The sequence below is a fragment of the Salvelinus alpinus genome, chromosome 4 (assembly GCF_045679555.1).
Source record: "Salvelinus alpinus chromosome 4, SLU_Salpinus.1, whole genome shotgun sequence".
NCBI lineage: Eukaryota > Metazoa > Chordata > Actinopteri > Salmoniformes > Salmonidae > Salvelinus > Salvelinus alpinus.
In genome coordinates this window covers 2401569-2417846 of record NC_092089.1, presented here as the reverse complement: position 1 = coordinate 2417846, position 16278 = coordinate 2401569, and the positions used below count along the sequence as shown (strand labels likewise).

General features: G+C 42.0%; 2 protein-coding genes across 6 annotated transcripts; one reads left to right on the top strand and one right to left on the bottom strand.

Moving 5' to 3' along the window:
- Positions 1 to 1298: 1298 nt before the first annotated feature.
- LOC139572735 (putative nuclease HARBI1) lies at positions 1299 to 4713 on the top strand. Of its 5 annotated transcripts, XR_011674467.1 has the most exons (10): positions 1299 to 1729; positions 1817 to 1993; positions 2084 to 2145; positions 2228 to 2314; positions 2402 to 2443; positions 2512 to 2685; positions 2765 to 2800; positions 2899 to 3453; positions 3735 to 3846; positions 3941 to 4713. XR_011674467.1 is itself a non-coding variant. In XM_071395460.1 (9 exons), exons 7-9 carry the CDS (start codon positions 3385 to 3387, stop codon positions 4309 to 4311), a joined length of 552 nt encoding a protein of 183 aa, XP_071251561.1. In that variant the 5' UTR covers positions 1299 to 1729; positions 1817 to 1993; positions 2084 to 2145; positions 2228 to 2314; positions 2402 to 2685; positions 2765 to 2800; positions 2899 to 3384; the 3' UTR covers positions 4312 to 4713. The 5 variants fall into 5 exon arrangements, 3 of the variants coding, with proteins under 3 accessions (XP_071251561.1, XP_071251562.1, XP_071251563.1); XR_011674468.1 differs by having other exon boundaries at positions 2402 to 2685; positions 2899 to 3638; XM_071395460.1 differs by having other exon boundaries at positions 2402 to 2685.
- Positions 4714 to 13633: 8920 nt separating this feature from the next.
- On the bottom strand, positions 13634 to 15959 carry LOC139572733 (uncharacterized). The gene is made up of 5 exons (XM_071395454.1): positions 15660 to 15959; positions 15488 to 15542; positions 14793 to 14907; positions 14540 to 14664; positions 13634 to 14095 (listed from the first exon to the last, which is right to left on the bottom strand). Exons 1-4 carry the CDS (start codon positions 15957 to 15959, stop codon positions 14550 to 14552), a joined length of 585 nt encoding a protein of 194 aa, XP_071251555.1. The 3' UTR covers positions 13634 to 14095; positions 14540 to 14549.
- Positions 15960 to 16278: the final 319 nt, after the last annotated feature.

Here is a 16278-nt window from a genome sequence, read left to right as displayed (position 1 = left end):
CAAGGAGGCCTACAAACCTGACTCATTTACACCAGCTCTGTCAGGAGGAATGGGCCAAAATTCACCCAACTTACTGTGGGAAACTTGTGGAAGGCTACCCAAAACGTTTGACCCAAGAAACGTTTGACCAAAGTTAAACAATTTAAAGGCAATGCTACCAAATACTAATTGAGTGTATGTAAACTTCTGACCCACGGGGAATGTGATGAAAGAAATAAAAGCTGAAATAAATCATTCTCTCAACTATTATTCTGACATTTCAAATTCTTAAAATAAAGTGGTGATCCTAACTGACCTAAGACAGAGAATTTACTAGGATTAAATGTCAGGAATTGTGAAACACTGAGTTTAAATGTATTTGTCTAAGGTGTATCTAGACCTCCGACTTGAACTTTACCCATTGCGTGCCTGAACATATTTCTTTAGCAGATGCACTTTACTTTAGATTACGAGGAAGTCTTTTAATGGCTGCATTGTCCAACAATTGCTTTATGATGCAATTACATTAATACATTCATGCATATCAGTCATTATGTATAACAAGAGGTTCTATCACTTATGATGAGTCATTAAAGCTCAAATTGTAACGGCTGTCTAATTCCTCCTCCTCGGATGAGGAGAAGGAGTAAGGGTCGGACCAAAACGCAGAGTTGTTAGTGCTCATATTGATTTAATCAAAACAAAACACTTACAAATACAAAAAAACAACAAACGTGACAAAACAGAAAACAGTCCCGTGTGGCACGAACAATGACACGAGATACAAACAGGGAAACAAACACCCACCACACACACGTGAAACCCAGGCTGCCTAAGTATGATTCTCAATCAGGGACAACGATTGACAGCTGCCTCTGATTGAGAATCATACCCGGCCGAACACAAACATCCCAACATAGAAAATCACACATAGACAAACCCACCCAACTCACGCCCTGACCAACTAAATAAATACAAGACAAAAGAAAACAGGGGCCTGTTGCACAAAAGTAGAATTAAGACATCCGGGATAAATGACTCAGCTGAGCTCAATGAAGCCAAAACATGTGCTTCCAGGCTTAATTGGTTGCACAAAGACCAAGCCAGGATGAGCAGACACGGATTCATTAAGCCAGGTGAAACCAATCCTGGATAGGTGCGCGCTCACGGCTCACTCAAATAGACCCCGCCACAGATCACAGATTAACTGATTTACCATGGCAACTAGAGCCGCGTACTTTTCCCCGTCGGAAGCACAAATCCTCATGGAGGCATACGAGGAGGTAAAAGATATAATTAAGAAGAAAGGCAACACGCCACAGTGATAAAGCAAAGAGAAAAAGCGTGGCAAAGTATTGCAGACCGCCTGAATGCGTAAGTAGTGCACAATTACACACTCACCGCTCCGCTGAAACATCACAATTACAATTCAAATATTTAATTCACATCTCCAAAAATGCAGTTGTACTGTAATTATGAAACGGTTAAATTTTTAATTGAAATGCACTGCAGATATGAGTGAAATTGTGTAAAGTAACTCCATCACACTGTATAAAGCTATGATACATTTTTTGATATTTTTACTGAAAACAAGACAAAAATACCAAGTAATTTTTTGCAGTGTGACTCCATTAAATGTGTGTGTGTGTGTGTGTGTGTGTGTGTGTGTGTGTGTGTAGATTAAACATGAACGGGCCAAAACGGACATGGCAGCAGGTCAAAATCAAATACAAGAACATTCTGCAGAATGGTATGGTCCCTGACTAATATTTAACAAAGCACAAGCATATATTGTACCCAGAAGGTGCCTGCTCACACATTGTCTGTACTGTTTTAGCAGTGAAAAAGAATACCCACAGACAAGGCACGGGTGGTGGGTCACCAAAGGCTGACCTTACCCCAGCAGAGGACATGGCCTTGGAGCTAAATAAAGGCAGGCCCGTCTTAGAGGGGATCCCTGGGGGGAAAGAGACGAGCATAGGTTCCTCCCAAGATGCCACCCGCTTCATTCAAGGTATGTCCTTCCATCTCTACATGGGATACAACCACATTCATATTGAATCAATTTGGACTGTCTGACTTTGGTTTACCTATTGCCTTGCAGTGTCTGGCAGCACTGTGTTCCTGTTAGAGCCACCAGCACAAGCACCAGACGATGCTGATCCAGTGAGTACTCCATCAAAGGCATACTGTAGGCCTGGCATGTCTTGTCTACTAGCTTCAATATGAATCCGATTAAATGTGATAGGGTGAAGGCCCCAGTGCAGCAGCAACAGCACATGATGGAGACGATGATGAGGAGGAGACCATCTCTCTGGATTCCAGAAGGCATGAGGTATCATGTTAAGACTGTGAAAGTACTATTTACTCTACAATGGTGAGGAGTCCTCATCAAAATCAAAAAATCTAATTTCTTTTACAGGACCCAGATGCTATACAGTGGGAAAACCAGCCTGGCAACATAGTGCGTATTAATAAAAGGACACCACATCCTGCCAAATTCCAGCTGCGCTAATTGTATTGTGTTCACAGAGCTCACAAGCTATCAGAAAGTTGTATGGCAACCACCTCCGGCGCCAAATAGAACTGGCAGACATAGACATTCAGTACAAGAAGAAAAAGATGGAAAATCTTGCACTGGAGTCCGAAATAAAAAAGAGGACAATTAGGAAACTGGACCTTGAAATAAAAAAACTTGAGAGGGAGGTGAGATATGCCTTCAATGTACACTGTATGCTAACTGTAACACAAATGTATTAATCATTATTTTTCTTTCCTCCCCCAGCTCCAAGAAGATGACACAGCTCAAAATAAAAATTAGGTATATTCTCGTAAAGTCAAGTGAGCCATGACATATGAGCTCTTATTGTGAGCACACAGGACGGTGGCATCTTTCTAAGGTTTTTTTTATTTTCCCAGCAATCAGTACAACCAAGTCATCGTTATAAGGCATCGCCCTCTTTTGCCCACCCCCCCAGCACCAGGTGTGGCCACTAGCCTATATGAAGGCCCAAAATTGTGTGTTCCTTTCTGCTCTGACAATGGCATGCCCATTCGTGCGAGATGTGGTGGATGAAGAAGCACTTGTGCTGAGGAGAGCCTTCAGGCGAGAAAGGGTCTTCAGGGACCGGTTGGACCCACTGGCCTTCCCTGATGACCATCTATATGAAAGATACAGGTTTTCTGCAGATGGCATCAGGTATCTATGCAGACTACTGGGTCCCAGGATTAAGCACCGCACTGCACGGAGCCATGCACTGAGTGTGGAGCAAATGGTTTGTGTGGCCTTGCGCTTTTTTGCTAGTGGAGCCTTCCTGTACTCAGTGGGGGATGCAGAACAGCTGAACAAGGCCACAATTTGCCGCACAATAAGGAGTGTGTGTCTGGCTATCAAAGCATTAGCAGATGTCTTCATCTCCTTCCCTGGCCACAGAAGACTCTGTGACATCAAAGAGGAGTTCTATAGGATTGCAGGTAAGAGGATCTACAAATTACAGGACAACTGTTAACACATAGTAGGATACTCATTACTTTGTGTGACAGGTTTCCCCAATGTCATTGGTGCAGTGGACTGCACACACATAAGGATAAAAGCCCCCTCAGGTGCCCATGAGGCCGATTTTGTGAATAGGAAATCCTTTCACAGCATTAATGTTCAGGTGAACATAACTTTTTGATATTGTCCATTGACGAACACTCTGCATTGCCAGTGATGTGCATTGATTGGTGTAATATTCCTCATCTTATGATTTCAGATGGTCTGCAATGCTGACTGTGTGATCAGCAATGTTGTGGCAAAATGGCCTGGCTCAGTCCATGACTCCAGAATCTTTCGGGCCTCTGAAATCTATCAGTGCCTATCACAAGGTAAGCCACACAACCCCTATTTATAACCATCATGGCTGTGTCAAGAATATCACTGTGTTTATGAGGTAGTAATGATGAGATTTTGTGTTGACAGGTGAATTCTCTGGTGTGTTGCTGGGAGACAGGGGGTATGGCTGCCAGCCTTTTCTCCTGACACCTTTCACAGACCCCCAGGAAGCACAGCAGGCCTACAACCATGCCCATGCCAGGACCAGGGCCAGAGTTGAAATGACCTTTGGCCTCCTGAAGGCACGCTTTCACTGCCTTCACAAATTAAGGGTCAGCCCTGTTAGGGCATGTGATATTACTGTGGCTTGTGCTGTCCTCCACAATGTGGCCTGCCTGAGGAAGGAGAGGGCCCCCAGAGTGCCACCAGCCATGGACTGGGACAATCCGGCAATCTTCCCTGATGACGACAGTGGTCGGCTGCTGAGGGACCAATATGTGTTGAATTATTTTAGTTAGTATGTGTGCTTTCAATTTTGGTTAAATATGTCCTGCGGTGGCAGAGGAATTTGGGTTTTTTTGGGTTCGTTTTTTGACGAATTTGGCCTCTTATGATGTTTGTGCGGTATACTGTGTGTAATACAAGGCTGCAGGGAGGCTACTGCATCCATTCATTTGTCTGTTCAGTTGATGTGTATGGCTTTGTCCTGCATTTATTTTAGTGTGCAGACATGCAGGGTGTGTTATATACAGACCTTTGAATGTGTATGTATCATTTTGTATAATATGCTTGGATTCTGTGCTTTCCATCTTGTAGAGTCACTGTGACTTCAGTTTCGAAAGGAGCTGATGGTTTACCTGCTTTGTTTTGTCCTTATTCAATAAAGGAACATAATGTTACACATTGTGTTTTTATATTCATATGGAATGTGTATTTGTTTATATGACAGAGTACTAGGGCCACACTGAAGAAAAAGGATAAAGTCATAAATTTATGAGGCTGGTTCTTTCTGCAGAAAAGCTACATATTGTTTTTACAGTTTTGATACTTATGACAATGTGATACTTAATATTCTGGCACATCAGCATGTCTTTGTTTATGAAACCATACTGAAGTACAATTTCACGAAATGCCCCACATCTGTCATTTTAACAACTGTCCTCCTTTAAAACAACTGGTTACAATATTATGACTTGTGTTTTTTTCCCCTCTGTGGCCCTAATATTCTATCATTTTATATATAGACTTATAGTCTATGGGAAACTGTAAATTATCTAATGATAGCAACATCATCTAAAAATCATTTTTTATCCAAAATCATTGAAATTAATGATCACAAACGTTTAAATAATAACAGTGGGTCTAGTTATATGTGATAACAATGTATAGTGAGCAGTGAAATAACTATTGGTTTCCATTTGTGGTGACTGCTGACTGACATTAGGGATGAGATTAAATAGATCCTGGAATTTAGCCTGGTCTGGAGCAGGCTAGCTCCACAGAATAAATCTCCATGGTAATTTATACCATAACATATCCTCCTGCCCCCTATCCATCTTTAGTGCAACTGGATTACGGATCAATTGAGCCAGGATCACCAAGATATCCTGGCTTAATCCCTTATCCTAGTTTTGTGCAACAGGCCCCAGGTCAGGAACGTGACACGAATCCTTAATTGAAATAATAACAAAGTGGCTGACCCTGCCTGTGTTTCGGTAAAAAGCTGAGGATGGGCCTGGATAAATGAAACCACTTTCAAATTTAAAGCAAGAGCTATGTATGCAAGGACTGACCATCCATGATATCAATATTATTGTTTTAACCTTGTTTTGAGGCTGTACAGTGTTTGTTTACATTCACTTTGTTTACAAACATTGGAGTATAACAAGTCTATATTTGGGTTAAGATGGTGTATGACAGTTGAACTAAGCCCATGAGGCATTTAGAAGTTATATTCTTCAAGAATCAATGGCTATTAATGTATATTATTAAGTCCTACAATGGATGTAGCAACTAAGGATTCTAGCTTTAAAATGTGTTTGTGAATATGGCATCACTGTGTTTCACTGCAGCCATCTAATTATGTAGATATAGGCAATGTTATCCACACTATTTCAAAGTTTTGTGTGTGAGTTTATCTTGTAATCTGTTGTTTATACACATTAATGTTCTTTCTTCTTGAAATTGTTTGCATTCACCACCTTGGGTGTCCTGATAACACTCACAAAACAACAAACAAACACACACACACCGTGTGTGATACATACAGGAGATATAGAGATCTATGGTGCTGCTGTGAAACCATATTGATATTTTCTGTCCTATCCTGGGTAAGCAGCATCTCATAGATATTCATATTGTCTGATGATGCTGTGACACACCACCCCAGACCATGACGGACCCTCCACCTCCAAATCGATCCCGCTCCAGAGTACAGGCATCGGTGTAACGCTCATTCCTTCGGCGATAAACGCGAATCCGACCATCACCCCCGGTGAGACAAAACCGCGACTCGTCAGTGAAGAGCACTTTTTGCCAGTCCTGTCTGATCCAGCGACGGTGGGTTTGTGCCCATAGGTGACGTTGTTGCCGGTGATGTCTGGTGAAGATCTGCCTACAACAGGCCTACAAGCCTTCAATCCAGCCTCTCTCAGCCTATTGCGGACAGTCTGAGCACTGATGGAGGGATTGTGCGTTCCTGGTGTAACTTGGGCAGTTGTTGTTGCCATCCTGTACCTGTCCCGCAGGTGTGATGTTCGGATGTACCGTGTTGTTACACGTGGTCTGCCACTGCGAGGACGATGAGCTGTCCGTCCTGTCTCCCTGTAGCGCTGTCTTAGGCATCTCACAGTACGGACATCTACAGTCCTCATGCCTCCTTACAGCATGCCTAAGGCACGTTCACGCAGAAGAGCAGGGACCCTGGGCCTCTTTCTTTTGGTGTTTTTCAGAGTCAGTAGAAAGGCCTCTTTAGTGTCCTAAGTTTTCATAACTGTGACCTTAATTGCCTACCGTCTGTAAACTGCTAGTGTCTTAACGGCCGTTCCACAGGTGCATGTTCATTAATTGTTTATGGTTCATTGAACAAGCATGGGAAACAGTGTTTAAACCCTTTACAATGAAGATCTGTGAAGTTATTTGGATTTTTACGAATTATCTTTGAATGACAGGGTCCTAAAAAAGGGATGTTTCTTTTTTTGCTGAGTTTATATGTGTATATATATTTGCAAAAAAATATATGGGGGATTGGAAGTGATGCAGACAATTACATTGATGGAAGCTACATTCTATCTGCAATATTAAAGCTGATCTACCCCCTAAAGATAAATGTATAAATAAAAATAATACATTTTGGGGGGTATCTGTACTTTATTATTTACATTTTTGACAACTTTTACTTAACTACATTTCTTTAAAACATTATGTACTTTTTACTCCATACGTTTATCCAGACACCAAAAAGAACAATTTACATTTTGAATACATCCCTGGTTATTCCTACTGACTGATCTGGCGGACTCACTAAAAACAAATGCTTCGTTTGTAAATTATATCTAGAGTGTTGGAATGTGCCCCTGGCTATCCGTAAATTAAAAAAAAACTAAATTGTGCCGTTTGCTTAATATAAGCAATTTGAAATTATTAATGCTTTTACTTTTGATAGTTAAGTATATTTTTGCAATTAAATTTACTTTTGATACTTAAGTATATTTGAAACTAAATAATTGTTTACTTTTATTCAAGTAGTACTTTACCAGGTGACTTTCACTTTTACTTGTCATTTTCTATTAAGGTATCTTTACTTTTACTCAAGTATGACAATTGGGTATTTTTTCCACCACTGCATGTATACATCACACACATGATGATATTACTCATTATCCTTAATCATATTAGCCGTTGCTTAGCGACTAGCACAAACTCTTAGTGTCTGGAAGTAATGTGGAAAGTCTCTCATTCCCAAACTAAGTCAAAGATATAATTAAAATATAATATAGCCTGCCAAAGACTTCTCGCAATATCTCTGCATAGGTAATACTGTTGAGCGACATGGATTCAGAGAGGGGTGAGTAAGAGAGAGAAGAGGGAGAGAAAAAGAGAAAGAGAACAACAGAGAGAGCAAGGGGGAAAGAGAGGAAGAAAGAGGGAGGGAGGGAGGGAGGGAGGGAGGGAGGGAGGGAGGGAGGGAGGGAGGGAGGGAGGGAGGGAGGGAGGGAGGGAGGGAGGGGAAATGAGACAACGATCAGTTTTACTGTCTCTGTGAGGTTTGATAATTTGATGTGGAGTTTTTGGAAGGTCAATCCACGTCCATCCTCTTAAATGTAGAGGCAACATCAGCAGCCTCCACAGTTTGGACCACTTCCTATCTGTGGGACTGGGATGGGCTGCTATGGCACTGGACCACTTCCTATCTGTGGGACTGGGATGGGCTGCTATGGCACTGGACCACTTCCTATCTGTGGGACTGGGATGGGCTGCTATGGCCATGGACCACTTCCTATCTGTGGGACTGGGATGGACTGCTATGGCCATGGACCACTTCCTATCTGTGGGACTGGGATGGGCTGCAATGGCCATGGACCACTTCCTATCTGTGGGACTGGGATGGACTGCTATGGCCATGGACCACTTCCTATCTGTGGGACTGGGATGGGCTGCTATGACCATGGACCACTTCCTATCTGTGGGACTGGGATGGACTGCTATGGCCATGGACCACTTCCTATCTGTGGGACTGGGATGGACTGCTATGGCCATGGACCACTTCCTATCTGTGGGACTGGGATGGACTGCTATGACCATGGACCACTTCCTATCTGTGGGACTGCGATGGGCTGCTATGGCCTTGGACCACTTCCTATTTGTGGGACTGGGATGGGCTGCTATGGCCATGGCTCATAACTGTACTAAGGTGCCATTATAATTAGCCTACTGTTCACTCCTGATTAGTGCACATCGGATAACACAATCTTTGTGTAAGTGCATCAGTCCCAATTTAGATATCCACAGCGGATTTGGTATATCTGCGCCTGATATCTATATAATAGTTATAAACTATTGCAGATAGTAAAAGTCAACTGTACCCTCAGTGACCTGACAACCAGATACAATTCGCTGTACTGCCCATAAAAATGCACATTTGCATTTGTTGATGGACAAACCGTAGTGAACTGTAAATGGTTGTTTGTTTAGTGGGCGGAGTCTGTTGGCAGCTGCCAAACTGGAGGTGCAAATATTGCGAAAGAGATGATGGATTCCCTACACACCAATACTCTGACATCAAACGTCATTAACCCTCACACCTCCGCACTTCTCATTTGTTCAATGTTTTCTGTATACACAGCAGACACGGATCTTATCTCTTGAAACACTGTGGCAACATTTTCCAATCAGTCTTTTCCAGGTTTAACCGTCTTTATTCAAAGTAGATGCAATAGCAAAGACAATATATATATTTTTAAATGAAATCTAAGCAGCCAAATACTACATTACATTACCTGAATGTTGTCAATTGGTTATTTTAATAATGTTAAAACATATAAAATAGAAATGTTTGTTTCATTTTAATTTACAATATAGTCGTCCATGCTCGTCTATTCAAAAACTGGATAACTCTTTAGAATAAAGTCAAATAATAGCTCATGAATAAAGCATTTTAAAAATGATTTACAAACAATACAAACCCTGATTATCTGACTCGACTGGCCTGTTAGTATCCAGGGTCTGTAGATGTGTGCCAGGCTCTGTAGGAATATGTCTGATATTTAGTTGACTTGATTACGCAGGAGAACAACCGAATATCAAACATATCACACAGCCCCTGGCCAAACAGGACCCCGTGCAGCCATCCTGTCTTCTGTCTGAAAAGAGACAGATATGGGTGGGTTTTTAGGACAGATCATTTGTATGCTAGTGTTAAGAGTTAGAGAGATGATGAAAAAGAATCAGGAAAAGGTGAATTTGGACATCAACATGTACAATTTATTTAAAAATTTAAAAAACGGTGGTATAAACTGGTTTAAGACATTTGATGTAAGTGCACATTTAACATGTTATTTAGTTTCATAGGGAGAGGACCAGACATGAATGATATCCAGAGTTCCACCTACAGCAAAGTAACAGAGCAGAGGGAAGAGCCCTTTGTGGGGAGAGAGTAAAGGTGGGTTGGGAGGAACAGACGAAACAGATGAAAGACAGGAAACCAACTGATCCAACAGTCCTACAGAGCAAGAGAGAGAGAGAATCTTATACTTACAATGTTTTCTATGTCCCAATAGCATAGTCCTCTTTATCTTGGTCCAGTATGTGTGTGTCATATCCATTGCCCATGTTCTGGGTTGTTGACATGAAGAGCAACAGCCGTTCAATGCATGTCCCATTCACACATCTACTCTAGTTACAAAGGTGTTAGGTCTCAGCATGTGGGTGCGTAGGTTTGTGAAGTTTCCGTAAAGTATGTAAGTACAAGTCTATGTCTTTTAAAAGTGCTGGGGTATTTGAGAACATATGTGTGTGTGTGTAGCTGTGTGGTGTGTAGCTGTGTGTCAGTGTGTAGTGTGGTTGTGGTCTGTGTGTAAGAGTTTGTGTGAGTTCCCTGTGGGACGAGGTATATATACACCCCTGTAGATTTGGGGGGCTCCACACACACCCATACATAATTAGGAGTGTATTGATTGCTGTGGCCTAGGGCCCTTCCTCCCTGCATTAGCTGGATCAATACATCAGACTTTCATCCAGCTGTGAGTTCACACACTCACACACCCACATGGTCATAGACTAAAGTCAATTAACTCCATGTTTGAATATGTGTTCTTAGCTGTAACTATGGCTATAACGTCACTGTAACTATGGCTAGAATGTCACATACAGCCTTATAAGTGGACTATCTTTGTGAGTTTAGTAGATAGGAAAGTTGTTTGGATTGATTGTTGCTCTCTCCAGCAGTGGCCCTGTGGTGGGCCTACTGTGGATGGATGTACTGTAGACAAGATATAAATAACCTGTTTTCTCCTTACAGCCTTTTTCTTTATTTTCAACCACCCCCTCTCATCAAGGAGCCCTGGTTGTCAAGGTGAACCTAGTCGTCATGTTGACCTTAGTCATCAAGGTGACCTCTGGTTGTCAATGGAACCCCATGGTGGCTTGTGATGTCATCTGGTGAGATTCTGCCGTGTGTCTGTGTATCTCTCACTGAATGCAGGTCAAGGGTCAACACTCTTGATGCGTGAAGGACTCAATGAGAGCAGAGCAACACTTCTCTGGGTGGTATGAACCCACACCTTTAGGGGTAGAATGAGGGAGGAATCTGAAAAGGGAAAATCAACCAGTTCAACAAGGGGGTTGGTGTTGTGTCGTGTGAAGGGATTCACAGTCTTATTTCACAATCATCCAAATATTCTGTTTACTTCCCTTCTTTCAATCATGAGCCTGCCTCAGATGTGCCATCTACTGGGTTCCTGTAGGACAAAAAGGGTACAAAGGATATTATAAAGTAAATATGAACAACAAAAAATCTGACTGTTTTCCAGCAAAACCGACCAACAGAGGGTTATTAAAAAAAATGTATATGAGGCTCCAACTACATATACTTAAACTTATACAACATTCAAAAAAAAATTATCATACATTTACAATACAATTTAAAGTCTAAATGAAGTCTGGTTCAGCTTTGCAGCATGATTAAGTCTAATAGTAACGATTCTATTTATCTGTTGAGGATTTGTCATCTGTTAATTTCTAATTCTATTTATCCTGTACTGTTAGAACATGTAGTACTTTCATATTAAACTGAATGACTAAGAATCATTTAACGTCATGACTACCACCTTACATCATTTGAATTGTCTACTTCCTCATTGCTTCGATTAAGGACAGATATTAGGCATATCAGGACATACAATATGTATTAGTGATGTTAGTGGGATGTTGGGCAGAGGTCCACTCCCCCATCCCATCCTATCCCTCCCTCCTCCCCCTTTCCCCACTCTCTCTGTCCTACAGTTGCCGGGCGGTAACAGTGACCTTGTGAGTTTGCTGGAGCGGAATGATAGCTCCCTAATTGGCTAGGCCTAATTTAAGCCTGAAGGGAGCATTGTCATCTGTGGAGGGAGGTAGGGGGAAGGAGGTAGGGGGGAATAGAAAGAGAGAAGGGGGAGGCAGAGGGGAAGAGATAGGAGGGAGAAAGGTGGAGAGGGGGAGACATTAAATGGATAGGAGAGGGAGAGCAAGTGAAAGGTAAAGATAAAAGGACAGAGAGTGAACAGGATGGAGTGACAGAAAGACAGTCTCTGCAGTCTCCACAGTATATTGTATGAAAAAAAATAAGGACAATTATTTTATACCAATACAATTGCACAGAGAAAAACATGTAATTCTCAAAAAGACACGTGTCTAAATTATTGGCACCATTAAATATTCTTATATTTTATCCGAATTAACATTTTTCTTTTTTAAGTTGATCTCAGTTTAAGGAACTGAATTGTGGATTTCCATTGCTTCCTGTTTCACTGGGGCATAAAAATGAGGTAACACGCATGTAAAATCCCTCTGTCATTCATCACCATGGGGAAAGGCAAAGCACTCACAAATAAGAAGAGACATGGTTGTTGACTTTCATAAAATCAGGCAGTGTGTACGATTTTTTTTCTGAAAAAACAAATATACCACTTAATGTTATTAAGGCAACAATTTAGAAGTTTTAAACCACTGGAACAGTGGTAAACTTGGCTGGTATCGGATGCAAGTATATCTTGTCCCCAGTGGTGTAGTGGTAAAATTGCAATACTTGGTCGCATCTTCGGGTCACCAAATCTACAATGAGACGCCACCTCCATGCCAGTTGGCTATTTGGAAGGGCTTCAGTAAAAAGCCTTTACTGAGAGGAACCAGCATATGGAAACGCCTGGGGTTTACTAAACGGCATTGGCACTTTGACTGGAACAAGAAATAGAGCTCTTTGGCCATGCACACTAGTGTTGGGTTTGGTGTCAAAAGAAGAATGCATATGGAGAAAATAGCCTCATACCTACTGTAAAATATGGTGGCGGATCTTTGATGTTAAAAGGCTGTTTTGCTTCCACTTGTCCTGGGGCCCTTGTTAAGGTCAACAGCATCATGAACTCTACCAAGTAGTAAATTTTTTGAGGAAACTTGGCCGCAAGTGGATCTTCCAGCAAGACAATGACCCCAAGCAAACATCCACAAATAAATGCTTAATTGACCACAAAAATCTACATTTTGCAATGGCCATCTCAGTCTCCGGACTAAAGAAACCTGTGGTTTGAACTGAAGAGGCCAGTCCATAAGCACAGGCCAACAGATATCAGGGATCTGGAAAGATTCTGTATGGAGGAATGGTCTAAGATCCTTCAATCTCATAAAACATCCTAGAAAAAGGCTCAGAGACATTATCCTGGCTTGGTGTGGGTACACAACGCATTGAAAACAGGTGTGCCAATAACTTTGACACTTGTCTTTGAGATTAAAAAAAAAATAATACTTGTTCAACAAAATATTTCTCTGAGCAATTGTATTACTATAAATATTATTTTTATTTGAGCACACAATATACACAATAGCTTAATATTTGTATTATATAGTACTTTTTGCTCATCTTTATCAAGGGTGCCAATAATGAGGTGACTTCATTCTATATGAGTTTTACATCATTGTGATACTCTAACAGATCTCCAGCAGCTGTTATTAGTTATTTGTCTTGAAATGTTTAAAGATGGAGGGAATCAGAACATACAGTAAACAATGCCAATGTTTGTGCTCACATTAAATATGAAATGGTTCTGTATCAATAGTTAATAAAATCCACATTCACACATTCAAAACTTTCCTTTAGGGTTAAGCTTTATTACATCAGAATCAGACTAACAGAAATAACAGTTAGTTTAATCCACGACTTTTGATTGGTCAATGCTATGGTCGCCACCCCTGCAAAATACCGTCACTGGGGTAACAGAGTGAGGATGATTAGGAGTGACAGAGAGAGGCTCTGGACTTTCCGATTGGTCGATACTGGTGGCACATACACATTTGTTCAAATCACACACAAACACCCCCTGAGGGAGGGTCATACTGAAAGAGAGGAATGGACAAGGTTAACAAAAAGTATTCAATATCCACTCATGTTAGATGGTAGTTAATAGACACTCTAAAGTAGCATGAAGGACAAGTTCTAACGAGTTTAAATAGAAACAGAGAAATGTCCTGCAGAAGGTCTCCATTTTTCATCCGCCTTCCTTATGTCTTTTCTTTGATTCCATGTTGCTCTTCCCGTTCTCGTCGCCCACCCTAAAAACAAACAAAGGTCAAAATGAAAGAGTCAGTCATCCTTCACACAACAAAAGGAAAATACAACCAACATCCTGATAGACAGATGAGACATTGTTCCAGAGAAGGTGGATAATACATCTGTCATGCACACACCTCTGTCAACAATGAGAGATGGGGATAATAACTAGGACATCATAAAGCTGGTTAACAACATCATACTGACACTACAGTCAACTCTAATACGGTCCCAGACAGCAAGACTCAAAAGATAGTGACACTGTATTTGACTGAAATACTATCCTTTTTCATGATAGAAGCCCTTTTTTATGATGGTGTTTTTGAGTCTTATCTGGCATTTCTACATAATAACATGTATCTTCACTGCTATAAGCTGTTTCCTAATGCTATCAATAGAATACCAATCAGTGGAATGCTAACAGAAAAAGACAGAACAAAAGATACCCAGCTCTGCTCATCTCATCTTTGGAGAATCAGGTTTGGGAACATCTGGTTTGGATTCTTCTGGTTTGGGGGCATCTGGTTTTGGAGTGGCCTCTTGTTTAGGCGGTTCATCCCCACACAGTTTCCTTTGGGAGTCAGAGACAGATAGAGCTAATGTGTGCAAGTGTCCATATACCTGTGGTGTACAGGTATACATACAGATGGACATGTATAGAGGTGTTCCATGTTCAGGGCTCCAGTCCCAGTCTCTTACCTTCCCTCTACAGAGTCCTTCTTCACAAAGACACACACTTTGCTGCGCTGCTCCACCTGCTGTTTGAGAGACGTCATCTCTGCTTCCCAGGCAGCCTTTAGCTTCTCAAACTCAGCTACAGGACCAGACAGAGAGGGGGTTAGATGCTACAGGACACAACATGGGGCTAAAAGCTACAGGACAGAGACAGAACAGGGGGTTAGAGGCTACAGAGACAGAACACGGAGCTAGAGGCTACAGGACAGAGACTAGAAGACAGGTTAGTGAATAAAACATATTCAATAAGACCAGTCGCATATACAGAATACTACTAACACTACTCTTAATCCCAGCAACCTGCAATGAGCTTATTCCACCACAAGATGTCTCTTTCATCCACCAAAATATTTAGAAGAGAAAACAAAACTTGCACCTAGAACTGGTCATGGACCAGTTTTAAACCTGTTTTTAAGTTATAGTTCACTGTGAAAGGGGATACCTAGCTAGTTACACAACTGAATGCATTCAACAGAAATGTGTCTTCTGCATTTAACCCAACCCCTCTGAATCAGAGGTGCGGGGAGCTGTCTTAATCGAAGTCCACTTCATTGAGGAGCAGTGAATGAATGTTATCATTGTCGTATCAGTAATAAGGCGAAGATCCTTTCAGAACAGTGTTGATGTAACCATGGAGTTTCAGGTGTTTAAACACTCACTTTTGGAGTTACTGTTCTCTGCCTCAACGGCCCCCACCTCATCAGCGACATGTTTCTGTGACAGGAGAGAGAGAACACACACACACACACACACACACACACACACACACACACACAGAGAGGAAATCAATTGTGTACACTCTAAACCCCAGACATACCCCTCCTTCCTTACCTTTTCTCCCTGGCATGCCTCCAGTTCACTCTTCTTCTTGGCCTCTGCAGCCTGCAGTGGGGGGAGTTCTGACCCCAGAGTGTCCACCTGAGCCTTGGTCTTGTCCAGCAGGTTGTGGGCTCTGATCACCTCGTGTTGGTACTCTCCCAGTACGTCTCTGGTCACACGCAGTTTAATCGTCTCGAACGATACATGTTTCTGCTCCTTCATCTCTTCTTTCCGCCGCACGTTTATCAGTCCCAGCAGAGCTACGCTAGTCAGCAGAGACACCCCCACTAACACACCCTGTGTCTTCATCATGCCGTGGAGTTTGACCAAGGAACAGTCGTTTTCGCTGGTCTCTGTCGACTGCTACGGCAGAAGTGTTGACGACGTCCTCGCAGACTTACAGCGGAAGTACCAATGGAGTGTAAAAGGACAGGTGGCCACACACTGTACTTGAGCGGAGTCCGTGCTTCAGTTCAGGTGAAACGGAAGTCAGGTTGAAAATACTATATCCCTGAAAAACAGAAACATCTGCCTTTGTCGACTCCGCGGAGAGCGCACTTATTCTTCTTATTTTTTCTTTTGGAGAGCGCTTCACCAAAACCATCCCCGTGCCCGCCCACCTGTCACGGTC